Here is a 26,542-nt window from a genome sequence, read left to right on the forward strand (position 1 = left end):
TCCTGCGCAATATTTTTTTTTTACGTAAAGCCTTTGAACTTTGGTTGGATCCAGACTCCGTCCTGTATTTTTCATGCCTGGCGTCTTTTTACGTAAGACCGTTCTGAGAATACGAAACGTAACGGCGTAACGTCAGGAGAGGAGAGAGACTCCCCAAACGACCAGGCAAGGGGTTTTGTGGGTCATGGAGGAGGAACGTAAATAAAAAGAGAAGCGCTAAAAACACACAACGGCGTGTTTCAGACGGTTACCGCGGGAGTTAACAGCCTGGATGCGGCAACTTTTGTCGTAAAACGGTTATAAAATCATACGGAAACAGACCGGAGAGGAGGGACTGTCGGGTCGGCTACAGCAGCAGCTGTCGGCGGTGAGATGAACATCATGCTAAGTTACCGTCTGCTACTGGCCCTACTGGAGCCAGCTAGTACCGTCAGCTAACGACAGCTACACTCGCTATTGTTGTACGCCAAAAGGCTCGTTCATGTCCGAAATCTTCCCCCCCTTTTTTGACTCGATATTTGACGGGAAGCATGTTGGCTGCATGAGAGGAAATTCACGTAGCTAGTCACGTTTACCGAGCTATTGTTGCAGAGTGAAGCCAGAATTAGCATTGGAGCAAAACATTGCTATCAGTGTTCATTCACTGTCACCCAGTCAGTTTACTGGTTTGACACATGACAGTAGTTTGGCATTAAAAAAAAAAAAAAATCTGTCAGACGACCACATCTGAATATTTGTCCTTTGTATTTAAAGGAGGTGTTCACAGTTTTTCAAGTGTGTCTTAAAACAATAGTCAGGTGGCCAAGTAAATACTGAAATAGGTCTTTCTTGCTATAATAATACCCCCTGTTCATACTGGCCATCAGGTGATCCCCTCATAATGGGTAATGGGGGTCAAAATCCAGAAGCCTCCTTCTGTGAAAAAATGTATTTTAAAGTTAACCTGGAGCTGATATGAAGCTTCAGTCCAGATGAGTCAAATCAAGTAGATATCTGTCAACATTACAGCGTTTTTAGTGCCAAAATCCCTCTTTTTGTTACTATTCTTCCACTGCAGATCAACAGGGAAACACTGTCACACAAAGAGGGAATTTGATGCTAAAAAGACTGTAAATGTGGCAGATATCCACTTGATATGACTAACTCAGACTGCTGAAGACTCATATAAGCAGATGAAGTTAATGACTGTGTGGACACACTGTGGATTTTGTCCGCCATCACTTACATTAATGGGGATCTTTTAATAGCCAGTGTGAACAGGAGGAATGATTACAGCGAGGAAGACCTCTTTCAGTGCTCATATGGACACCTGACTGTTGTTTTAAGACAGACTTAAAAAAATTGTGAACCTATCCTTTAATTCAGTGGTTCTCAAATTGCGGTCCCAGGACCCCCAGGGGCCCTTAAGGGAGCTCCAGGGGTCCCTAGCAAAAAGGGGAATCGTTTATTTTCACTATAATTCCATCTATAAGTAACACAATGACAGAATGTGTGAATATTTTGGTCATAGGTTTCATACACTTTCTGTAATTAAACCTCTAGAATCAAAAATCTTATCAGATGGGGGTCCGTGGTCTAATTTGTGCCAGTTTAGGGGTCCTTTATGTGAAAAAGTTTGAGAACCACTGCACTACGACATTTATGTAGAATGTGTAGGCCAGTAGAAAAAAACACACTTACTCCTTTTATTTGCACAACTTTCAGTCAGCCAATGAGTTTGTGGTATGTAAAGTAAACAGGTGTCACTGCGGCCTATGTGCGATAGTGTGAGTATTAATATCTTTGTCTAATCCTCTTACTTTGACCCTAATCATCATACAGCAGCTGTCTGAATCATTAGCAACGCAATATCCTTAAAATTATAGCCTATACTGTGTAATCAATGGATCGTCCACGTGGATGGACTCTCAAGAATGATACTTTCTGTAGTGATTTTAAGTGAACATTGCTATAGTAGAATAGAGTAGAGTGGAGTAGATGGGGAATTAAATTTCTATTCCTGACAGTTCATTATGGAAATTATAACTGTTACGTATCTCTCCCGGGGGGTTAGAGAAGTTGAGTAGGCCAGCGTGTATAACAGTTTGTCAGCTGTTCATCATTGGGCTGTGGATATAGGTCAGTGAGATGAGCAGCAGGTTTGCCTCCTGGACCACATTTAATTATTTTCAGGGTTTAGAGCTGCATTAAGTGACTAAAACAGTCAGTAATTGTCATAAGGACTTTCTGTTTTTGCTGTTTTGATTTTGGACTATCGGGTGAGTGATCATCACTTAAAAAATGACGTTCGACCTGATATCAATATTTACTGTGTAGTATTTATCTGTGATATTATATTACAGTATGGTTGTGTTGTTGTTTTTCAATACTAGAATTTCAATACATACAATAATATTTAAAATAGAGCTGCAACAATTAGTCAATTAATTGATTAGTTAGTCAACAGAAAAGTAATGGCCAACTATTTTCATAATCCATTAATTGTTTTGAGTCATTTTTTTAAAGAAAAGCTACAAAAATTATCTGGTTATAACTTCTTAAATGTGAATATTTCCTTGTGTCTTTAGACTTCTAAGATAGTAAACTGAATATCTTTGGTTTGTGGACTGTTGGTCGGGACAAAAAAAGACATTCAGGAACGTCAGCTCGGGCTTTGGGAAATGTTGATTGACATTTTTTTGATCATTTTCTGACATTTTAAAGACCAAACAGCTAATCATTTTATCAAGAAAATAATAGACAGATTAATTGATAATGGAAATAATCATTCATTGCAGCCTTGCTTTAAAATATAAACAATGTCTACAACACCCATTCTTAATTTAATAAAAAGAAGCCATACTTCTTAAAAGTAAATAAAAATAAATAAATAATGAAGGAAACAAGATGATCAGACATTCGATAACAGCTTTTGATATCAGTTGCCACAGACGCATTTTAGCTGTTACCGAAAAGGTATTGAAGTTCAATACTCAGCCCTACATGATGCTGATTTTGGTTATCATCATAATTATGGTGATGTAGCTTTAAATCTTGTCTTTTTGTTGCTATTAAAGGCATCAGTGAAAAGCAAAAACTTACTTCTCTTACTTGACAAGCTGAGCGAAATATGCAGTGAATGCTTGTGCCTGCCGGGCCGTCGCATCCTCATTATTCATGGTTCAACCTAAGCCAGGAAATGACACGGAAAACAGCAGATGGAGCTTGAATTTGGTTATGTGACATGAGACTGTCAGTGCAGTGTGGGCACCCTCACGACTTCACCTTGGTGGGTCTGTCAGCCGTTAGAGAGATCAGAAACATGAAAACATATTTATAAGAGATTTACTGATACAGAAAGTGTTTCATAAGATTTTTTGACGACAATACTGAAGATTATCTGCTTGAATATGTGAGTATACTGACATTTTATCGGTGCCTAAATTACAAAAATCCCAAATTAGAAGGAAATGTTCCATTACATTAGATAACCTGCATTTGGTAGATGATTTTGTTAACTTACAAGTGGTCTCCAAAGGAACAAGAGACAGATGTGTTTTAAAAACCCTTCAAAACAAACTAATGTACAGTCTTGCATCATGTTTGGGATTCTCAATCTTTAATTAATTTAAAAAACACAGAATGTTTTTTGTTTTCTTCGTTTGTGCATTCATGCTTGTTTGGTTTTTGAATTATATGTTGTGGGAGACTGAAATGTTGTCATTTTCATTTTGGCATTAAATCTAACACTAAGCAGTTTGCTTTTGGGTAATATTCTTGAATTCATCTCTCAGTTGAGTGATCCGGTGCCGTTTTTCTATGTGACTACAAACGACGGTCTGATGCCAAATAAACATGACACCATTAACTCTCAGAATGAATTTTTTTGCAGTTTTCCACAACAACAACAACAACAAAAAAAGAGTAATGCATCTATTCATTCTCTTCTCAGTTCTCAGGTGGTCTGATTGGGGTTGCCTTGTCCTTGTGTTGCCATGGCGATGCGGGAGTTGGTAGAGGCAGAATGTGGGGGAGCCAATCCCCTCATGAAGTTGACCAGTCACATGACCAAGGAAGGGGGGGCATGGCGGCACCGCTCAACACCTACAGTGAGTAATATGTACATGTCCACTCGTAAATGAAATAGCTGCATAATGTCAGCCAAATAATGTCGTACAGTTTCAGTATTATCATTGAAATTGCAAATTTTTACTCTCATTTTTTCTCAGATCGCCCCGTCTCCCATTGAAATTGCAACTGAGGAAGAGGTCTGTTGACAATATACTCTATACATTTTAATAAAACCTCCTCACTATTTGATGAATAAAGCAATGTCAGGTGTTTATGTCTGCCAAATATTGTTTGCATTTTCTGAATGTAATCTCTAAAAGTTTGATTCAACCACTGTTAGCTGTAAAAACCTTGTTTATTTTTTGGCTCCAGCTGGTGAATGAGTTCCTTCAGGCGCCCCCACGACCCCCACACACATTTGACATGGGTCAGCTGTTGGAGGAAATGCAGCAGATCGACCAGCAGAGCTACAGACAGGCTCCACAGAGGGGTACATTTCATTATTTTATTTTTTTCATGCAGTTCATTTATTCTTTTTTTGTGGTTTGTGTATGACGTAGGTTTGACCACATCACTTTTTTCAGCATTTTCATGCAACATTTATTTCCATGTCATAGCTCCAGATGTGGCAGCGTTGGCTCTCTCTGGTGACTGGGCGGCAGAGTTCGTCTCGGGTCCTGACTCTGCCTCCACGCCGGGACTCATCGCTCTTGGTGATGCTGCAGATGCTGATTGGACGAGGGAGTTTATCGCTGAGGCTGCAGGTAGCTTTAGTTTGTTATAATCGCTCTTTCTTACTCTCCTGTTTCTGTGTTTCACTCTGTAAACACACACTTAGCTTAGTCAACACTGTTATGTCATACATTTCACTGTGGCATAAGAGCAAACGCTTCTGGGGAAAATGATTTTATTTTTGCATAGTATGTAATATTTCTTTTCACATTGTCTTTGTTTTTTTTCACTGATCCAGATCCTGGTCGCTGGGCGGAGGAGTATCTGGAGCAGTCGGAGGAGAAGTTGTGGCTGGGAGACTTGGGAGACAAGGAGAATGAGTGGTGAGGACAAGGGAATGAAAAGTGTTTGTATCTGGATGAAAAGTTGCTTACATAAATGACTACTTCAGGCGCACTGCAATAAATGTGGAGCATAAGGAGTAAATATTTGGGCTTAAATGAAGAAGGCAACACAAGAGAAAAGGAGGACAAAAAGACAAAATGGATACCTTGATAATGTTCTCGTTGAGTGGATATTTCTATTTTATTTTTAACCTTGTCTAGTCTTGTGTAGTGATGTTTAGCTAAAAAGTCAATGAAGAATCCGAACAGGAAGTGAAAGCTAACGTATAGCACAGCTGATGTTTTGGCCTTACAAATGTCTAATCATCAACATAGTGCATTGACCTCTATAGTACTCACTTGTCCAACAAGGCAAAGTACAACATTCAGCATGAACTGATGTTTTCCAGCCTGCATATGCAGAGTAAACCTGTTTCTTTTGATGTTTACAACTCCTTACAGTATAATATTGATAATTTTTAGTTGTTAATCTGACAGGACAAAAGAGTATCAACCAGCAGAGGAGCTGAGGGAGACAGCCAATGAGCTCGTCTCAAAGGTCGAAGACCCCAAGTTACAGAACACAGAGGTAAGCAGCGACTTCACGTCCACCTGACAGCCGTCGGATCCCTTTTATATACCACGTGTTGTTTCTTTTCACATATCTGTCATCATACTCTTTCTCCACTCTTTTATTGTTGTTGTTGTTGTTGAGTAGTTTTGCGGGAGCTTTGTGCTCTGGTAATGTAGCTGACTCAGTTTTACTGTTGTTTTTTAAGTTTATTGTCTCAGATTGATGTCAGATGGACTTTTAAGTTTTTTGGAAAGAAACTTGCAGTGTATTAGTATAAACATGACCAGTTAGTGATGGTAAATGCTGTTTTGTTGTCGTGTTTTTTTTTTGTTTGTTTTTTTTTTGTTTTTTTTATCCTTTCGTTGTTGTGTAGTTCCTGCGGTTCATTAGGCAAATTGGCGAGGGCAGTGTCACAGTGGAGAGCAGAACAGACAAACAGCTCACAGATAAAGCTCAGGCCGAGGAGGCTCAGAACTGGGCCTCCAACCTCAACCAGGTACGACTCGCTGCCCACCGAGGACGGGGGTGGTTTGCAACTGGGAATACATTTGGGAAACATATTGGTTCTTTTCTGCACAGTATAGACGTATGCCTTGTGACTCATCACCCTAGTATCTGATGCAGTGTAACATTTTCCACAAATGTAACCAAAAGCAGCCACTACTCTCGCTGTAATATGAATCTCAAGGCTGCATTGTAGCATTGCAGATGGAAACTGTTCAACAAAGAGAGGGCTCTTATGAATATCAGCATGTCTTCTCATACATTTAGTGTTTTATGTATATGCTATCAGTATTCTCATCTTGACTCAGTTTTCCCCTCAGTTCTTGATTTATTTATTTATTTATTTTTTGCTGGCGTTGCAAGTTCTTACCTCACTTCACTTCCTTTGACTTCATTCAGTTCAGGCAGAAAAAAGGCTGAAGTCAGATTTAGGACTTAAACTAGTTTCCCCCATAAAATCACAACACTACGGAAGCCCTTTTCCACCAGGAAAAGAAAAAAATGGACATAAATAGTGAAGACATGAGGAAAATAAAGATATTCATGGTGAGACATTATGAGATAGTATGTCAAAATATGAGGTAATAAGTCAGAAAAAAATTTTATTGTGCAAACTTTTGACTTATTATTTCATAATTTTATCTAATTTTGATTTTGTAATTCAACATTTTGATTCACTCTTTCATAATTTTGTCTTACTGTGAGTATTTTAATCATCATAGTATACCTAACTATTCATCTATTGTTTGCTTCTTTTACTGGCTGAAAAGGGCTTTCATCCTATACTTTGCATGTGTAGCTTAGTCTTGTTTATTATGATGGATATCTGTTCATAACCATGGCCCTCTAACTTTTACCTGTACTTTTCCATTCTTGACCTGCTTTCGAACTCTCGACTTGCCATTCCCTCAATTAACAACCACCATCCATCAATCCTCCTACCACCTAAATATACTCCTACACCAAATAAACCCTTCACCAACTGCCCACCACCTCCTCAAAACATTGTCCCATTCCCCTTCGCCACCCCTCCTCGCCTCCCGCCTTAGTTCCTGACAGAGACAGGGGGAGGGAGTCTTCCCTTGGAACCGGCAGAGAAGAATCAGAAGATTGAGAAAACTAAAGCTAAACAGGCAGAGCAGTGGGCCAAGGTCGTCAGGCAGGTAGGACCTCTGTGGTCGTGGCAGCGATAGGTTTCTTTATTTAGCTTCAGGTATTAATATATTAGAGTTTTGCCACCAGTGTTATACTTAGTGTTTTGTTTTACACATAAACAAAAGTAAGATACGCTCAGCAGAGTGCATTTTCTCTGTGATTAAGGTAAAATTAGTTGAGTTAATAGGTAAGGAAAATAAGGAAGAGTAGGAGAAAATTTGCTTTTTCTGTGTTGTTTCTTCTTTCATCTTTTCCTCCTTTCCATTCACTTTCCTCTATATTTTTCCTGTTTTAATGTCCCCCATCCTCAGCTCAAATAATTATTTCCTTTGCCAGCACACGCAGAGTACAGTCAACCGCTGTCATTGCTCGCCTCTTATTCAGGTGTCGGAGGAGTCGGCTGAAGCCTGGGTCGACCAGTTCACCACATCAGGACCGGATTTCCAACAAGCCAAAGCTGCAGTGGAGGTGAGGCAATCAATTGGAACTCAAACTTCAAAGCTGAACCGCATTAATTGGATGAAGTAATAACATAAGGATAAAAGCAGATTGTGACCTGGAGGGTTGAGATTTTAAAAATGTCAGTGGGTAATGAAATAAACAGAGAATTCCTCTGCCTCAACAATTAGCATCAAGGTTTTTAAGTAACTTAATCTTGTTCGAGTCAAAAGAGTTTTTTTCTTTTCTCAGTTGTGCTCAAAAACACCATCAGTACACACTCACTCCTCCTTCGGAAAAGGTCAATACTGTCTATGGTGCAGGATGATGTATGACGTGAGGAGACGCTGTGAAGTAATGGTGTGTATCTGTGTCATTTTATCAGAGCGATGTGGATTTCTGGGAGAAGCTGCAGCAGGAGTGGGAGGAGATGGCTAAGAGGGATGCAGAGAGCCATCCCTGGCTGTCTGACTTCGATCAGCTACTCAGCACTTCTTATGACAAGGTAGCTGTCAGCCTGCTCAGAACAGGCATCTGCTAAGAAACACTATTTGTTTTCATGTTGGAAGGATTTCAGCATTTTAAGACATAGAAATATCATTGATCGATAATAGCGCATTACATGTGTTACTGCATTTCATGCTCATGATTCAGTCCCTGCGTCTGCACAGTGCTCTGTAAGGAGAAGACACATAGCAACACTTTGAGCATCCTCCCTTTATCCTTGTGTTTGTCCCAGGGGTACCAGTTTGAAGAGGACAACCCTTACATGTCCCACCCGGACCCTTTGTCAGAGGGAGTAAAGAGGATGGAGGCCGGGGACATACCGGGCGCAGTTCGGTTCTTTGAAAGTGCTGTACAGAGAGAACCAGAGAACCAACTGGTGAGAATCTTTCAGTGTTTAATTCTTTGATCACTCTCATATTAATAAATATATCTCTTACTTGTAATTTACTTGTATTTTTTCCCCACAGAAAGCAGTCATAATGATTATCGTGTGTCTGTGTGTAAATTTATTTCCTTTAAACTGCAGGCTTGGCAGTATCTGGGAACTTGCCAGGCAGAAAACGAGCAGGAATTCGCTGCCATCAGCGCCCTCCGAAGGTCAGAAATTAGAATTGCAAAATACTATAAAAATACTGTAAACCGTCACGTTAAGTGCAAAACAGATAAATTAAAACAGTATATTTAGCAATAATTAGAAACAGGTGGCAGAGGTGTCTGCAATGAATGCCTGTTTCTGAGTAGAAAGTGTTTTAGAAATTGTGAATGATATAAAATATGGTTTATGGAGCATGACACTAAAGATTCACTTGTTCATGGCTCAGTAAGGAGCTCAGTGGTCATAGGCTCAAGCTGCTTTTCTGCTCCCCATTTAGAGTAAATGTCAACTAAATTCACATTATGCGAAAAGCAAAAAAAAATGTAAGTACTTGACAATAAAAACCATCTTCCAGCTCAGCTTTATGTCTGTAGTTACCACTCTTGCCAGTTGACTCCTGTAACTATGGCTACATTTCTGAAACTTTTGTTGTACGATATGACATTAATCCACCATTAACTCAACTACAAGCTTGTCTCTGGATAAAGACAAAGTAATTTCTTCTCTGACTCTTTTTGTCTTTCCATTCTCTTCTTCCATCAGATGCATAGAGCTGAAGAATGACAACCTGACTGCGCTGATGGCGTTGGCTGTCAGTTTCACCAACGAATCGCTGCACAGGCAGGCCTGTGAGACTCTTTGTGATTGGCTAAAACACAATCCAAAATACCGCTCTGTGTGGGAGCAGAATGAACATGAACGCCAAAAGGAGGGTGCCAGAGAAAGGGAGAAGGAGAGAGAGAGGTTCGGGTCTCTGCTGCCTGAGTGAGTATCACTCTGACTTGCTTGTATTGTTTATGTTCAGTTCTATACTTATATGAGATGCAGAACAATTTCAGCTTTAAAACAGAAATCACACATCCAGCATCCAGTAAAATGCTGGTAATAAATTGCATCTTGATCTGATTCTTTCTCCACTTGTCTCTTTCTTTCTGGGTTCCCTACACAGATCTTTGTTTACTGACGTCCAGACCCTGTTCCTGCGTGCAGCAAACTCCGACCCCGCCCAGGTGGACCCTCAGCTGCAGTGTGGTCTGGGAGTTCTCTTCAACCTCAGCGGAGAGTACGACAAGGCGGTGGACTGTTTCACCGCCGCTCTCTCCGTCACACCACAGGTTAGTGTTAACACCAACACCGAGTCTTACTTCGTTCACACCACATCCTCTGTCTGTTTCTGAGCTTTTTACTTCTGTCTCCCTCAGGACTACCTGCTGTGGAATAAGTTGGGCGCCACGCTGGCGAATGGAAGCCGCTCAGAGGAGGCAGTGGCCGCCTACAGGAGAGCTCTGGAACTGCAGCCAGGTTTCGTCCGCAGTCGCTACAACTTGGGAATCAGCTGCGTTAACTTAGGAGCACACAGGTCAGAATTACTGTGGAGCCCAGCAAATTAACAAAAAAAGGTTCAAGAGAAGGTTGTGCCAAACATGAGCCAGTACTAGTATTTGTGTGAAGTGTTGGAAATTAACACACAAGTGGCCCTATTGCAATTTGTCATAGACTTGAGGTTTGATCACTTGATGTAAAGATGTAGTTATTGTGATCCAGGGCTGTTTTATGTAAGGCTTTAGCACGTTGTCTTAAGGAAACCAAAGCTCTCTGTTCTACATTTAACAACTTTCCTTGTCTTACTTTTCAGTTAACAGAATCACTATAATGTGTATTGTTTGTTTAAAATTCAAACACAACATTTTCTGTGTACTTGAGTTACTTTTAATCTGATTGTGTATCTGGGATATTATTAGAACCTAACAAACCCCTGTGCAGTACACTTGTTTTTTCTTCCACTAGATGGCAACAGTAGTTCTGTAAAATACACTCAGCTGCTGTTTATGAGGCACAACTAGCTAAGGATAAAGCAGCCTAATAAAAACAGCCCTGCATTAAATCATACCTTCATGAAGACTATAATGTTCAGTTTTAGTTGAAACTGTTTTAGAGAGGTGTTAATTTAACTTTTTGGTCATTTTTCAGGCTGTAGTTAGAATTGTACGACCATATACAGAGAGGTGTTTCTTATATTTTTTTTATCAGAATGTCTTATTTCACATACACACATATGCTCCAATTATTGTTCTGGTGCAGTCAAAGTATTTAGAAAAAGCTGTATTATCTTAATTTGATTAATATCAGAAAATTGCAACTTGTTTTAATGTAATCACTGTTAATCTTGCTAAAATTAAATGTTCTATCCACAGAGAGGCAGTGGAGCACTTCCTTGAAGCTCTGTCCCTACAGCGCCAGGCCGCCGGGGATGGAGCGAGAGCTGCGAGGGGGCCTGGAGTTGCCGCAGCCACCGTGATGTCTGACAACATCTGGTCCACCCTGCGCATGGCTCTCAGCATGATGGGAGAGAGCTCTCTGTACGCTGCTGCTGACCGCCGGGACTTGGACACGTTGCTGGCTCACTTCTGCCAGAGAGAGGTTGAGGGTGGGCCGGAATGAAGACCAGCCAGGGGAGGGCTTATTGAGTGTGAATGTGGCTTGCTGGGAGGTAAATGTCTGGGTGACTGAATGAAGTGGAGGATGCAAAGAACCGGGACATGGTAACAAGTAACGGTTAGAAAGAAATGGAGGAGGAAGACACTGTGAATTATCCACCATCCTAGAGACATCTCGTGCCCATGTGCTCTTCAATGACTTTTATCAAATATTGCAGTATTAGTCTCTACCTGGAAAGTAGCAGCCAGCAGTAATACAGTCATGTCACTGTATCGTACATGTTTGACAGTCTTCACATTTCCTCCCGCTCTGTTGATCTGGAGAACTGAGTTTAATGAAATATCAAAATTATTCATCTGAAATTCATGAAGAAAGTAAATAATGAAAATGACTGAATCCATTCTGTATTCAGTAACCAGCAATGGTTGTGACAGTTTTTGTTATGACACTCAGCGCTCTCACAGCTTCTCTTAAAAACAGGTTATAAGTTGAACTGTAAACTCACTACGGTTATGTAGATTTTAAGGTACAATATTGCTGTGATATTGAGAAGAGTACTGCTTTTTATCAAAAGTGCTCCAGAGAGAAGGATTAGTCCGTTCCAGAGTACATACACTAGTCAGAAGTGCTACAGCGGCTTTTTGTTTTGTTTTGTTTTGTTTTTTTTATACCTTATTTAATTTTTTGGTAATCAATTATCAGCCTGGATAATGAACTGACAACCAGCGGGACTGTTACTGTTATGATGAGGTGTGTGTACACTATGTGTGTGTTGGGGTGGGTTGGGGACATTAATCGTACATCGGAGGATAAGATCATATAATTGTAATATCATTGAGAAATATCTGGACTCCTCTTGCTCTTTTTCATATCGCTCTTGTAAAACGATTTGCTTCATTGTAAAATAATGCTATATGCCATATTGTGTATTGTAACATAATTGTTGCACTATAATTGTTTTCAGGCTAGTTATATCCTGACTGCAATGTTTAATATAATATTCAGCAATAAAGCTTTGATTCCAAACATTTGTTGTTGTTTTTTACAGACTCGATGAGCAAATTCTCCAGGTGACATAGAACCAGATACAGATAACAGATGGCAGTGTGTGCAAGTTGGGAACATTTGTACCAAGAGTTTAAATCTTAAATGTAATAAATAATGAAAGTAAAGTAAGAAAAACAGGCTTGTGTTTCAGAATGTATTTTGGAGTTTTAATTCCAGTTGATATATGAGATATGAGCCTGTTTTAAGTCATTGTTTTTAGTAAGTATTTAGCCTTGATTGTGTTACCAATATAATTATAGACAATGGTGTTTAAAAAGAATCAATTAGTATGTTTAAAAAAAATTGAAAAAAGGAAACAAATTAGATTAAATATGATAAACGGATACACAAGTTAATGGAATAAAGTCAATTCAATTAGGAAATGCAATTATTAAGTAGCAAATGTAATTGCCTTTTGATTATTTTATCAATAAATGTATCCATTTACGTTTAAATTATATTTGATGTATTGAAAATTCATTAATGGATTATATACAAACACTGTAGAAGTCTATAATGATTGGCACCCTCCAGCCTCCATGTTTAAGTTAATTTCTGTTACAAAGTGAAATGGGGGGAATGCATTTCCACAGATAATGTAGAAAGTCATGATATATTTTTTGTGCTTTGTCCTCTCTTATTTCCCTAAAAATTATCAAGTCATGAAATCTAATCTTTCCTTCAGCCAGTTTGACAAGGGAGTGGCCTGATACACATGTACTGTTTGGGTTTCTAAGTGACAACAGAAAGAAAAAAGCTTACATAATCAACCTTATAACACTCTTAGCTAAGTTTTATAGTCATTTTTGTAGTCATAAATGTAAATGTCTTCTCAGTTTTTCATAAAGAATGTGAGCAGCTCTTACAGACGGCTGTAAAAACTGTTATATGGGTGTATCTTTCATTTCATTTATGTGTTGTTTGCATGGTTTGCATGGTTGTTTGCATCCCAAGACTGTCTCATGTTCATTCATGCACTCAATAGAAAAGAAAACATGTTCTTCAAGAAAACAGAGACAAAGAAAATAAGGAAGCATATCTGTCCTATCCAATCCTACCTAAAGCAAACAAGTGACATTTAAAATTTTGAATGACATCTGTCCACCCAATCACTTCTTGTATGGAAGATTTAAATAGAATAACAACTTGTGGAGGGATATTTGAGGCTGTCCTTCCAGTGTGAATCATCGACTGTATATAAATATATATTTATATACAGTCAATAGTGTGAACCTGTGCAGCAACGGCTTTCATTTCAAAGCTTCAATCTAAGGACATTTTGCTGCACCCTCTAAATGTGATGTCGATTAAAGCTGGAGTTCTTATGAAGGAGAAAAATTGGATCCTCTGGTAAACAACTTGATTTTATTGGGTAAACACTTCATTCATATATGTAAATATTTAAAGGTTAAGTCCCATATCAACAGATGGAAGAATGAACTCAAGATATTTGCAAAATCTCCTCAATGCATGCCCTGAAACTGTTTTCTTTATTGGACTTATTTATGCTGCTTGAATAGGACCCCCAGTCTTAGTTAACTTATTTTAATTTCACTTAAACGTGTTTTTTTCCCTTGTATTTGTTATTTCTTTGTCTTAAGTACTGTTTCAACACCAATGTACGTTTTGTATTATTGAAACATGCCCTAAAGGTTTGTAATTGAATTTTGGACAAAAATAAATACATATATAAATAGATAATGCACTCAATAAAGAGAAAGAAAAGAAAATAAGGGAGTGGCATGTTTCAGGAGGATAAGTAACGTGACATTTATTCCCTCCACATGTCATAAACTGAGCATGTACTGTTATTTTGCAACGTTCAAATATGTTATCAGCCGTACGTCACGCCCACTTCTGGAACGCCGTGCTCTGAACCAATCAGCGCCGAGAAGGAGGCGAAGACGCGCATGCTGATTGGTTCATTCAAAAATAACACGCTCGCAACCCCGCCATTTAAATGTTTTAAAAGTAGCGTGTCGCCCCTGTTTATCTCAAGTGTGGAATAAGTGAAAGGAGGAACAACAGCAGCAGCAGCAGCAACGTTTTATCGACTGTGTCCGTGGTAAGGTAAGCTACAAAATATATAAGAAACTGTCCGTCTCGGTTCATAATTGTAAATTATAATAGTATATACTAACTCATTCAAATTAATTAATACCGACAGTTACTATCGCAACGATACGAATTCCCCCGATTTCATGAATGAAATGACGAAATCTCAAGCTAACTGACCTGACCTCAGCGTTAGCTATGCTAGCTTGTTGTTAACTTGCTTGCTAGCTCTTTGATTCACAACTAATTATTTAATCGTTGCATAAATGTTTTCATAGTTAATGCAAAGCTACAGTAAACTTGAAATCATGTATCAGTGTACGAGGCTTCTTTTTCAGAATATACAGGCACTAAATTATCATCATTTTAAATTTGAAGGTTGAGCCACAAATCTCTCTCCACACTATTTAATTTTTGTGTTTTATGCTTTGTTTTAAGTTGTTTATACTATACAGTGCGTGTGATAGTAGTATGGCTGCTGTATACACCTTTACTGAGGAGCATCTAGAAGAGCACAAGTTTCTCATTGTATGGAAATGCACTGGTGGCCTTGTTGTTACAACAACAATTAGTATTTTATTGTATATTTCTAGTGCATTGTGTTTTCATATTTTAGTGTCTTCTTACCATATTTTCTCTATGCTGCATGTTCTGTTGTTGTGCTTTTTATGTTTTAGTGAGCTTGTAGACAATAAAGTTGTATTCTATTCTGTTGTATTTACCTGTGAGCCAGGTAACAATAAATAAGCGTCATGGGATCCAGCGAGAGCAAGATTGCTGTGCCTGCAGCAGTAAAACCAGAACCGGCCATCAAGAACACCCGAGTCAGTCATCTGATAGATCCACGCTCTCCTTCAGTGGGCATCGATCGCACACCTATTCAGGTAGATTATCTGCATGACCCACTACCAGACATACTGTAAACTGTGGGGGGGGTATCTAAAACGGATAAACAATTCTAAATATTTTTTAGGTTGGTGGGATTGTGTCTAAAGCTCCTGTGGAGGTGAAAAGTGAGTGTCCATTGGCCTTCAGTGATCCTCGCTCACCTTCTGTTGGCATTTCCCGCACCCCTGCCAGAGATGTCATGAGAGGTAACTATTTGGTAAACAATAACTTTCAGTTTGGCTTTTATCGCCTAAAAAATGCCATGTAACACGTTTATCTTTATTTGTCCTTATAGCAACAGTTGGGTCCTTTGCTCGTCGGCTGGGTATGCTTTTCCACAATGAGACGGAGGATGAAGCCCCTCAGAAACACTTTGAAGATGCTGTGGAGGATGAGGAGGTCCATAAGGATGAGGAATTGGCTTCCACTGAGCCCCTTCTGACTCCTCAGTTGCCCCGCAACTTTGGCTCACTGGTGGAGCATGCTAACCTCCTGGCCACCCCTGTGCTGACCTCTCTCCAGAGTGCGGGTAACACAAGCCCCTTTGTGCTCCTTGAGGAGCCCCAGGTGGAGGTGGAAATAGAAACGGAGGCAGATATTAGCCTGGAGGAGGCCGAAGAAGCCACAGAATCTCCACTTAACAAGAGACTGAGCATGAGCCTGATAACTTGCCACGAGGGAGCAACCTCATCTCAGATCTTTGTTGAGGTGCACCGTGACAGCACTTCATCTCCAGTGCCTTGTGAGGATGTCGAGCCACTCAAGGGCAGTGTGGATCACTCTTATGCCGTTCCGTCCGTCACTGTTGAACCAGAGTCCCCCTCTGAGCCTTCCCTAACCACTGATCCAGCTGATTCCCCAGTTCCAACATCTCCTACGCAGCCAGAGGAAGCAGAGAAAGTGCCATCTCCTGAAGAAACAAAAGATCTTGTTAAAGAATCGTCTTTGCCTCCTGCATCCACCCCATCAGAGCCACCAGCTGTCACCAGCCCAGAGCAGCCACAAGTCTGCACCAGTATCCGCTGCCCCAAATTTGACTCAAAGAGTCCCAGTCAAGTGGTGTTCAAGCCACAGTGGTTGGGAAGAGGGTTTGGTGCCACTGGGCTGAGAGCCAGAGGAGTGCAAGGGCGCAGCGGAAAAGGAGGCTCCTCTCCTCTTGCTGTCCGCGTGGCTGTCAAGAATGTAACCAATGAAAACAAGGGACTGTCAGGAAAACTGAAGCAGAAGGGTGTGTATAAAGATTTTTGGCTTTGCGTTATTTATAACAATATTTATATTGTATTATATTATTGTTGCTTAATTTTCTCTCCGCTTTTTCTTATTTTTCTAGGTACTGAAGGCCGTTCCCCGCTGCAGATCCTCAAGGAGACCAACTCGCCCAGGGACCGTCCTCAGGTACTGCACACAAGCACTCTAGTGATACTAACTTTAATTTGCACCTCTGACTCATTACAGCAATATCTGTGATTTTAGTTGTCCAAAAATGAATCCCAACACAGAAACTGAATTAACCGCTGAGCTGTAATGTTCTCCTCACTTCCAGATGAAGGAGAAGGTGTCCACCCCCGATAAGCAGAGGCTCGGGCAGATGGACCGCAGAGTGCTGGCAGTGGCTCTGGATAAGGAGAATAGATGATGCACTGCAGAAATGTGTACAGAATCTTGTTATTTTTATATCAAGTTTTTATGTGTACGTTTTTCTTTAACTGATTGTTGTTTTTGTGTGTTCTTCGACTGCCACTTTGTGTGGTTTTCCATCCTTTTTTTTGTCCTTTTTGTAAATATAAATAAAATTATTTGCATACATATTTCTGCTCTAAATCTTTGTATTGGTTGTAAACTCATTTTGCTGTTGTTTCTTTTGTGCTCCTTGTGATTTTTTTTTTTTTTTAATAACTTAATTTTGTCCAACTTTTAAATTATAACATTTCTAAAATAAACACTCACATTTGCCATTTAAATTACACTGCTCCTGGCTGTGAAACTCCTGTTTATGCTTTTTCTTCCCTACCTCTGGTTGTTAGCAGTTTGTAATAAACACTAGAGTGAGCCTTCTTATGTGAAACAAGAACATTTTTAAGTCTATCCATAGGATCTTACAAATATTTGAGTATTTATCCAAACATTATAAACGTACTAAAGGTTATTTACAGTAAAAACATTAAAATCGCTGTTTTATGGCTCACTCCATATCCAGCAGAGGGATTTTGTAAAAATAGACATTTAAACACAGAACATAATAAAGACATGTCTAATGCAGAATCCCATGTTTATTAGACAGTCTTTAAGAAAGGTAGTATTGCTTTACTTTGCACATTGTGTATCCAGTGTTTGGAAAAAAGAGGCAGTCCGAATTCTAGTCAGGTCTTATGTGTATGTACATGAACTGTCCTTCAAGTTTATCTGGTACCACGCAGAGGAAAAGGTAAGCTGTTATGTACACATTCATATGTATTGCTCATATGCACACAATAGCTGTTATCATCCACATAACAGTCATACAAAAAGTCCTGTCCTGAGACAAATGGGTCATCTTTTTTTGTTTTTTGTAAGTGCTTAGTGAACCATGAAGACCATTTTATTATCCCATCTGTCAGTTCAACTGTTGACTCAAAGCACTTTTCAGGTCTAGTTACCGGGGGGGTTTAGTCCAAATGATGAGACCCCAAAACCTGGTAAATATTGTCCATCAATCACATACAAAACAACTCAAACACTAATGTAGACATCTGCAAACTATAACTCAATTTTAATTGAAATTAGAAAATGGAAAGGAATTAAATGTAAGCATCTAGGGAATCTACCAAAACTAAGAACAAACAACAGTCTGAAACAAAAACGCAAATGCTCATAATATTCGTTTGACATAACTTATGCTCGATAGAAAACACAGCATATTAGTATATCTAGTGTGAACCTACACGGGCTGTAACTTGACACATACTCAAATCTATCTCATCCAGTGTGCTACCATTTCCATTTGGCAACTGTTTTCATTGTGTGATCTTTGAATTGCTGCAATATATGTGAATATGTTATCAATTTGAACCGCAGTTTAATTAACTATTGATAGGAATGATCTTTTCTTAGACTCCCCCAACCCAACCCCTGTCCCATCCCAAATTCATAAAGTGAGAAGAAAGGTGAGAGTGCAATGTGACAGAGAGAAGAGAAATTCCTCACATTACAACCCCTCTCCAACATTAGGGCTTGGCACAATTAAAATACCCTCTTCTCACCCTATGTGGCTCCTCATCCCTCCCTCAAACTCCAAATTCTTCCCTCTTTTTTAAAAAAAAATCTCCACTTTCTCCCAGGCAGATATTAACTGCTCTCTTCCTGCTCGCTGGCGAGGAACAGCCTCAGTTCCATATCTTGAGGAAGCTGTCCCAGGATCCTGTGCAACACGCCATGCCGTCTGACGATACTCCGATACAGCTCACTCTGTTGTCATGACCAGCCAGCACTCCTGAAGCACCACACAGAGGAGAAAAACATGATGTTAGCTGGAAAAATTACCACTGAAAATGTTGCAAAAAAATCAATTGCTCAATTCATGCCACCTCTGTTTTCCGCCTGTACTCACCCACTCTCTCAGATTTCAGTGAGTCCCAGATGTTGACGTTGAAGTCATCGTAGCCGGCCAGAATCAGGCGTCCAGACAGGGACGGGGCTAGGGAGGTCACCCCGCACATGATGCTGGAGTCCTGGTAGGTGATCAGGTCCTGGTCGGCTCTCAGGTCATACAGCTTACAGGTGGCATCATCCGATCCTGTTATCACCGCGTTACCATTGGGGAAGAACTGGAGAAATGGAAAGAGGAGGATAAAGTTGAAATCTAGGTCTGCTTTGAGCAAAAAAAGTCTCCATAGCAGAACTAAAACCCTCCTCATCCTCACCCCAATTGCATTGATGTCACTCTCGTGGCCTCCAAAGGTCTGTCTGCACGCGCCCTCCCTGATGTCCCACAGCTTGGCCGTGAAGTCACATGCTCCTGAGATGAAAAACTTGAAGTCTGGCGACACGGCCAGGGACATGCAGTCTCCCTGGTGTCCTGCGAAGATGGTCTTTTGGGTCCCTGTCTCAATGTCCCATAGTACGCTGCAAGGAACAAGGAGGGTTTAATCTGGTTTTAACAGCAGACAGGGAAATGGTTGTACACCTCAAGTAAATTATATCTTTATATTATTACCAAGTGCAGTCTCCAGAACTGGTGATGATCTCACTGTCACTTAGGAAACGACAGCAGGACAGGTAACCTGGGCAACCAAAGAAATTCTATATGAAGCTCCACATAACACAGTTGTCTAATATGAAATCCAAGAACTACCCACTCAAGTCCAACATTAGAGCATCGGTGACTTTAAAGAGGCTTAATTACCTGTGTGTGCTGCCAGCTCACGCATGACCTTGACGTTCCCATCCTTGCCCTTGAGGTTATAGATGGAGCACATGTTGTCCAAACCGCCACAAGCCACTAGGTTCCCCGAAGGTGCGTAGGCACAAGTCATCACCCACGATGACTTGAGAGGGATGGCGTTCACCTGGGGGACACACAGAGGACTTAGTGAGATTCTTTGTCTTCCACCATTAAACCACAGAAACGGAGTTCAATTAATCTGAATGGGAGACACAAACACTGTGAGCAACAAGGTCTTCCATGAACAAAGTATTTTCTGCCAAAGTTAGCACAGTTTTGGTTATTCAGTATTTGAGATTTCTGTTTTTCTGGTTTGAAGTGGCGGGACACAGTTAGAAAAAAGAAAAACATCCGTGCACCAACCAGGATTTAGAAACATTTGAATCAGGATCTGACAACAGTTTGTGGGTTGTTTAGGTCTTTGTCAGTTAAATCTGATCAAACCACACCTGCTCAATCCTGGTGAAGTAGATTAGCTGAGTTTAATAAATAATGCCTGAAGATGTTTTTTTTAAGCTTTGATTCTTGTTTCTTTCATTCTTCTTTTTTTTATGGCATTATATTTTCAGGTTGTCCATCCATCTCTCATGAACACGATATCTCAGGAACGCCTTGAGAGAATTTCTTCACATTTTGCACAAACGTCCACTTGGACTCAAGGATGAACTAATTAGAGTTTGGTGGTCAAAGGTCAAAGGTCACTGTGACATCACAAAACATGTTTTTGGCCATAACTCAAGAATTTATATGTTAATTATGACAAAGTTTCACAGAAATGTCTAATAGGATAAAATGATGAAGTGATGACATTTCATATCCAAAATGTCAAAGGTCACTGTGACATCATAATGTTCTGCAAAAACACTTTTCTGGCCATTATTCAATGCCATAATTCAGGAACAGAAGGAGAGATTGTGACCTTCTTTGCAGCAACATCCATATCTGAAGCTTTGTCTACTGTCATGGCTACAACTTCTGTTCTATCAGAATCAACTTTATTGGCCAAACATGTGAACACATACAAGGAAAATGCACTTAATACCTTTTACTAAATTCCCTCAAAGTCTTCACTACAAATGTTATATGAGTCTGGACAGACATGGATGTAAACTGCAACTTGACTGGTTGGCGGAGGTGTACAACTGCGAGGCGGTATTTCTAGTTTTAGTCATGTATGTTTACAGAAATACTAAAGACAAGCTGTCATGTGCAGTCATGTGTGTACACATGTATTTTCGTGTGTGTGAGAGTGAATGTCTTCTGCAAAGTTTAAGTCCTGGTTCAGTTTTAGCTGTGAAAGCAGTTTCATGGCTTCATACTGTCAACATTCGCCTACATCCACCATTTATTGTTAAACACCTCCCTCTTGTTCTTTCCTACCTTGTTGGTTGTGATACTGTCCCACACGATGAGTTTTCCATCTTGTGACGCACTGACACACAGCCTGGTGGTGGAGGATACATATAAGGTGTTAGTGACAAATTAACAACAGCCCCAAACCATGTTCTCACTAAGTCATCCAGTTAAAACCAATGTGTGTCGTCCAGAAATCAAATCTACCAATTAGAATTCCCTCTTGCGTTTTCTGGCCTGCCTCACTCTAATTTTGGGCTAAATGTAATATAAAAACATCAAATCTTGGGTGTGAAATTAAATGGCAGATATTCTTTAAACTTGTGCACAATATGCTGTGTATTTACTTGGAGTCAGTGGACCAGTGCATAGCATAGATCTTGGCAAGGTGACCCCTTAGTGTTTTCCTGGTCTTCAACTGGACACGGCCCACCACAGTGATCCCAGCTGCCGCCTCCTGCAGTGTGGTGTCCTGTACCGCCTTACGAGCTGCCTGGGGAGCGCACACAAACACAGGCGGTCAGGTTACTGTCAGTATTGACCTAAGATGTGTCATGAATAATATGTACTTCAAATTGGAGATATGTCAGAGGATTTTCTTTGAAGAACACATCTTCAGGTCATGATGGAAAGCAAAGCCTCATAATGTTAAAGATAAACATAGCTGTTTTGATTTTTTTGACAAATGATATAGATGAGCCTACTGACAGTGATCTGGTCTTTGAGGCTGTCCGCCTCCTTTCGCAATTGCTCCATTTCACCCATGGCGATGGTTGTTGGTCGCTGTCACCAGTGGAGACAGGGAGAGATGACAGGTGAGTTGATAATCCTGGAATGAAGAAAAGGAAGAAGAGAGGTGGGGAAACAACAAAAACAGAATTCAGTTATTCAAAAAAAAAAAAAAAAAAAAAAAAACATTCAAGAAAAGAATTCTTTTAAAAAACTTTGTCATGTGTCCCTCAGTCTTCTAGTAACATCATTCCCTGTACTAATACCTCATTACCTGCACCTACCTGGACGATTTTAATCCTCCCTAGCTCCAGTCTCCAAGTAAGTGCTATTTTGCAAGTCAAACTGCCCCTGTCTACTTTGCAAACTTTCATAAACACACAGGAGCACACACGCACACACACACACACACCGGAAGCCCGCAGAACACACCCTTACACACATTTGCGTGGACACGCAGACACTGACAGACACAAACGCACGTAGGAGGTATGAATATTCCAGTGTGAAATTATTTTGTTCTTCAGAAGAAGTGACACCTGCTGAGAGCACACATCCTCACCCTGAATGTACACACAAACCAGTATGTCCTGTAATAATGTCATCACCGTATCAGCTCTCAGTTCTCTGCAAAAAAACAGTAACAGAGGGGTTTTGTGGCGTTTAACACTCCAGTGAGCTCTCGCCTAATGTTGATGGCTATTGAATTTGGTAATGTCATGATTAAATGAGCAATGTTTAGCAGTAAACCAATCGCCTAATGGGGCAAAGTCATACAGTGTGACAAATGTAATCAAGGCACAAGTGAAAAAGGCAGAGTCACGATCTCAGATGTGTCTCTGTTACAGAAGCAGAGCAGTTTGAAGAGGAACGCATGACACATGACACTGTCTTCACGGTAAAGCGGCACAATATAACCAACCTCCACAAGAACAACCTCCAATTGATACTACAAAGGACTTTTCTCCCATATGAAGAAATCAATTGACATGATACTATTTCCTTTATCTTACCTTGAAAACTGATAGGAGGGGATACTTGCGAGGATCTTATCATATGCGTCCCTGCAGCAATCTCTCTCTCTCTCTCTCTCTCTTTCTCTCTCTTTCACTATTTGAATGAGTGTCCCTGTCAAAGCACATGACCAGGTGGATTTGCCTAGAATTTGTTTGAAGTGAAAAGGAGAGGATGGGAGTAAAGGAGGGAGTGACTCAAGAAAGAGATTTGCTTTAATTGTTTGCCAGTGGGCTCTAACCTTTATCAATGTGTGATGCTGAAAGTGAATGTAAGATTGCCTGAAACATGTTGGAATTAAATTAAGAGTGCTGATTTAAGGCCTTCATTGTAGCACAGTGCTTCAGACATCTCAGCCGCCAGCTACTGTATGGGTGTCAAAGCCTTAAACTGCTGATGACTACATTGTCCCTGAAGTTGGTAAAAGGGGATTTTAGGCCTTTATTCCAGATGGGAAATTGCTTCGATAATGAGTGTTGTAATGAATGCTTGAGTGTTTTAGTCGTGCTATTACCCTTTTGCCATTCTGTTCCTGGGACCCTGCCATTGTTCCATGTGATTAAATGACTGCTAGGGGTTGCTGGATGGTGAAGTGCATTAGCACCGTCAAAGAGAGGGAGGGAAGGGAGGGAGAGGAGGGGGTGGAGGGTAAGAGGCGAGGCAGGAGAGTGAGTTTTAAATCCTACTGGCTGAGATTTTAAGGGAAGCCTTTTGAATCAAATCTGCTCTCATCCGATTACTGACTGCTCTTTGCATCTGGATAAGAGATGGAGAAAGGGATGGGGAGGGGAGGGGGGGGAGGGAGGGGGGGTAGATAGTGGGATGAGAATGAGGGAGGGGGCAGATGGAGGAGGAGGAACGGGACGGAGAGAGTTGTGAGAGGTGGAGGGTTTTCGGTGTGACCGGGCCTATGAACTTGAGTCTGACCAGTGACTGCAGATGTTCTGGAGTTTGCATCTTTTCTTCAGCTGAGCGGTCTTGGCCAGTTACAAGTGAAAGTCCTGCTTTTGTGGTCCAACTTGCAACACAAAACCTTTAAACAAAATGCTGACATGTTGTTAATTGGATTAAAATGACTATAAAGTGACGCCTTTTGTGTAGTAGCTTCCTTTTTTTTGCTCATAGCCAGTTAACGCTAAACTTACTGTGTGCGTATTAGGGTTTGGGTAATATGACGATACGCACCGTGAGACAAATTTGTCGATTTTGCCGTAACATTTAACATTCAGCAATCTCTTTAATATCTCTGGGTGTGTTAGACTATTGTGCTCAATTTTGTAAATCAACAACCGGGACTGTTTTATGGTAATATTGGATTTTTATATGATTTTGCATCAATGTGATGACGTACCTTTTTTTGTCAGGTATTTAATTCACTGGATTATCCAAAAACAGGCATTCAGAGTCTCCAGAAACTACATGTACATCACAATATATATTGATATCGTGATATAAAATATAATATACATATCGTAATAGAGAATTTTATCCATATATCCCACAGCTAGTCTGTGCTACCCGGTCATTTTCTCTGACAGTCGATGATTTAGACATAAAATTTGACTACCTTGATTTTAAACTTTCCACGCTGATGACAAAAACTACATGATACATCCAGAAAAACAGCTCAACTTATTTTCATGATGCAGATTATGCCTGACAGTATTAAGAATCAGACAACAAAAGGAGTTTGTTTTTTCCTCAGATTATCAGTCCATACGACAAAACCAGCGTTGTATGCTGATCCCTGATCTAAATCCTTCTGATGTGTGTGCCACAAGATAAAACACAAATAGGTGCATTTAATGTGTGTCAGTATAATTTTGAATGGCATTTCGATATTTGATATTTAAATATTACTTTTAAAACATGTCATAAATAAGATCACAAGTACACTATGTTGAAAGTTTGCTGCATTTTTAAAATCAACAACTTTTCAACTCATGAACTGACATTTTTTTGGTATTGAAATGTGACATCATGACAGTCAAAAAATTCCTCCAGGAATTTTTGCCAAATTATGAATTAATTTCATCCTTCAACCCAATTTCTGACCCTTTGACTCTAGCGCCTCTTGCCATCATCACTAACACACAAGAACCAAAAATGCAAACAGCAGCATATGACCATGCACTCACCAATTAGCAGACTCCTCTCAGGGTGTTTTGGCAGATTGTTAATCACTCTTCCTCCAGGAGTCTCCCTCTGGTCGTTGTCATAAGTTCAGCCCGACTGTTACTACACTTTCTCCCGCTTATTCACTTTTGGCATCACACACAGCGTGATATTCCTATATTCGCTCACTCTCTCCGCTGCTCCTATGAGGAACAGATGAGGATTGGAGGGATGAAGGGAGATCAGTGATAAGGGGATAAACCCTGGGATGGACAGAAAGAGGGGTGGGGTGGTGGTGGTGGTGGTGGGTGGGGGGGGGACAGAAAGGGAGAGGAGACAGGGTGAGGTGGGGAGGGGGGGCGGGGGGGGGACCAAACAAGGTGCAGAGTGTTGTTATGGGGTCACAAGACATGAGCTGGGGTGAATCCGAATCAAAAACCAAGAGATGGAAATCACAGAGGGGAGGGGAAATAAGATAAATAGAGGACTTGGGAACATGGCTTTTTATGGTGCTGAGGTGGTCTTTAAAAGATCTATGACTGGCAGGAGGGTTTGTGTTTTGTAAACCCGAGGTGAAGCTAATATTAGAAAGTTTACGGGTAGAGCAGAGATCAGACAGGGTGAAGTGGTGATAAAGGGAATAACTGCAGCTCACACTTACAGGATAATGAGGCATGGACACTTGCAGGATATGTGCTACTGTAACTGCACTAGTCTGTGTCTCTTTCCTTCTTAATGACCTTATGCTACTCCAGAGGGACCCTTGAAGTGGACCAAATAACCCTTTGGTTAGCCCCAGTTCTGCTCTGGTGTAACCACAGTACAAAACAAACCCTTGTACCGTGAAGTGCCCGTCTTCATTTTCACCCCTGTCCGTTAGAGAGTGTGCACACCACTGTTGTTCCCCCCTTATCTAACAAAGTGAATCAATTGTATTAGTTATGAAACAGCAGCATTTTCACAAACATGAGTCAGTACTTTCAGGCAGTAGTGTGGCTCAGTTACTGTAGAAGGAAGGGCACATTTCACCCAAAGGACCTGAGATATCACGCGTCTGAAGTGGTCTTGAGTAAGACAGTGAGACCATTTTTCATTGATAACTTTGACTTCCCACTCAAGGAATTCCTGCTGATTTATTACCCATTTCTCTCTGATTCAACTTCTTTAAAGTTCTTTAAATCAACTTTTGACAGCCAGGAGAGCGAGTCAGCCACCATTCTTACATACTGTTTAATGTGAATTGTCTCTACAGGACATAGTAGTTTGCTGTGAACAAACATGTCGAAACACTTATTGTTTGTATATGCAGTTTTATAGCTTGACCATAAGTGTGTTTCATTCTGCTCTCTGCTTTTTAAGTGGACACACCTGAAATAATAAACCATGTAGGAAACTGAGGAGAACACATTAATTTCAGATGAAACAGAGCCTGAGTCCTCACCAGCTGATCATGATCTTTTATTTTGCTTCTGATTCAATGTGGACTCCTTTGCGTGTTTGCACGCTTTCGTACATCTCTATGCAAGCGTGTAGTATGTCTGTGTTTGTGTGTCTTGGCTACTTCCTGATTCAGTAAGGGTAAATGTAGCTCTGTAGTTTCAACC

The 26,542-nt window shown here is 40.4% G+C and overlaps 3 protein-coding genes across 6 annotated transcripts; 2 read left to right on the plus strand and 1 right to left on the minus strand.

The window, feature by feature from the left end:
- The first annotated feature begins 151 nt into the window (after positions 1-151).
- Positions 152-12,343, plus strand: pex5 (peroxisomal biogenesis factor 5). 3 transcript variants are annotated; one of them, XM_044360099.1, is made up of 17 exons: positions 152-367; positions 3,932-4,088; positions 4,209-4,247; positions 4,423-4,540; positions 4,668-4,814; positions 5,021-5,105; positions 5,604-5,694; positions 6,053-6,175; positions 7,233-7,346; positions 7,723-7,806; positions 8,162-8,281; positions 8,516-8,659; positions 8,810-8,880; positions 9,422-9,643; positions 9,828-9,993; positions 10,081-10,238; positions 11,074-12,343. In XM_044360099.1, the coding sequence occupies exons 2-17, from the start codon at positions 3,975-3,977 to the stop codon at positions 11,318-11,320; spliced, it is 2,043 nt and encodes a 680-aa protein (XP_044216034.1). In that variant the 5' UTR covers positions 152-367; positions 3,932-3,974; the 3' UTR covers positions 11,321-12,343. The 3 variants fall into 3 exon arrangements, with proteins under 3 accessions (XP_044216034.1, XP_044216035.1, XP_044216036.1); XM_044360100.1 differs by lacking the exon at positions 7,233-7,346 and having other exon boundaries at positions 153-367; XM_044360101.1 differs by lacking the exons at positions 6,053-6,175; positions 7,233-7,346 and having other exon boundaries at positions 153-367.
- A 1,981-nt stretch (positions 12,344-14,324) lies between these two features.
- cdca3 (cell division cycle associated 3) lies at positions 14,325-17,115 on the plus strand. 2 transcript variants are annotated; one of them, XM_044360175.1, is made up of 6 exons: positions 14,325-14,429; positions 15,153-15,303; positions 15,393-15,513; positions 15,603-16,535; positions 16,638-16,702; positions 16,851-17,115. In XM_044360175.1, the coding sequence occupies exons 2-6, from the start codon at positions 15,172-15,174 to the stop codon at positions 16,941-16,943; spliced, it is 1,344 nt and encodes a 447-aa protein (XP_044216110.1). In that variant the 5' UTR covers positions 14,325-14,429; positions 15,153-15,171; the 3' UTR covers positions 16,944-17,115. The 2 variants fall into 2 exon arrangements, with proteins under 2 accessions (XP_044216110.1, XP_044216109.1); XM_044360174.1 differs by having other exon boundaries at positions 14,333-14,434.
- Positions 17,116-17,740: 625 nt separating this feature from the next.
- On the minus strand, positions 17,741-25,168 carry gnb3a (guanine nucleotide binding protein (G protein), beta polypeptide 3a). Its single transcript, XM_044360212.1, has 9 exons — positions 24,962-25,168; positions 21,789-21,909; positions 21,428-21,573; positions 21,108-21,171; positions 19,689-19,851; positions 19,500-19,566; positions 19,207-19,408; positions 18,894-19,110; positions 17,741-18,776 (listed from the first exon to the last, which is right to left on the minus strand). Exons 2-9 carry the CDS (start codon positions 21,843-21,845, stop codon positions 18,670-18,672), a joined length of 1,023 nt encoding a protein of 340 aa, XP_044216147.1. The 5' UTR covers positions 21,846-21,909; positions 24,962-25,168; the 3' UTR covers positions 17,741-18,669.
- Positions 25,169-26,542: the final 1,374 nt, after the last annotated feature.

The sequence above is a fragment of the Thunnus albacares genome, chromosome 8 (genome assembly GCF_914725855.1).
Source record: "Thunnus albacares chromosome 8, fThuAlb1.1, whole genome shotgun sequence".
NCBI lineage: Eukaryota > Metazoa > Chordata > Actinopteri > Scombriformes > Scombridae > Thunnus > Thunnus albacares.

Coding starts and splice junctions, on each gene's coding strand:
- pex5 (XM_044360099.1), top strand. CDS start 3,975: ATGGCGATGCGGGAGTTGGTAGAGGCAGAATGTGGGGGAGCCAATCCC. Junction 5,106..5,603: donor GGAGACAAGGAGAATGAGTG/GTGAGGACAAGG, acceptor TTAATCTGACAG/GACAAAAGAGTATCAACCAG. Junction 7,807..8,161: donor AAGCCAAAGCTGCAGTGGAG/GTGAGGCAATCA, acceptor TCATTTTATCAG/AGCGATGTGGATTTCTGGGA.
- cdca3 (XM_044360175.1), top strand. CDS start 15,172: ATGGGATCCAGCGAGAGCAAGATTGCTGTGCCTGCAGCAGTAAAACCA. Junction 16,536..16,637: donor AGGAAAACTGAAGCAGAAGG/GTGTGTATAAAG, acceptor TTATTTTTCTAG/GTACTGAAGGCCGTTCCCCG. Junction 16,703..16,850: donor CGCCCAGGGACCGTCCTCAG/GTACTGCACACA, acceptor CCTCACTTCCAG/ATGAAGGAGAAGGTGTCCAC.
- gnb3a (XM_044360212.1), bottom strand. CDS start 21,845: ATGGGTGAAATGGAGCAATTGCGAAAGGAGGCGGACAGCCTCAAAGAC. Junction 21,574..21,788: donor GCCTCAAAGACCAGATCACT/GTCAGTAGGCTC, acceptor TGCGCTCCCCAG/GCAGCTCGTAAGGCGGTACA. Junction 21,172..21,427: donor CACTGGTCCACTGACTCCAA/GTAAATACACAG, acceptor CTCCACCACCAG/GCTGTGTGTCAGTGCGTCAC.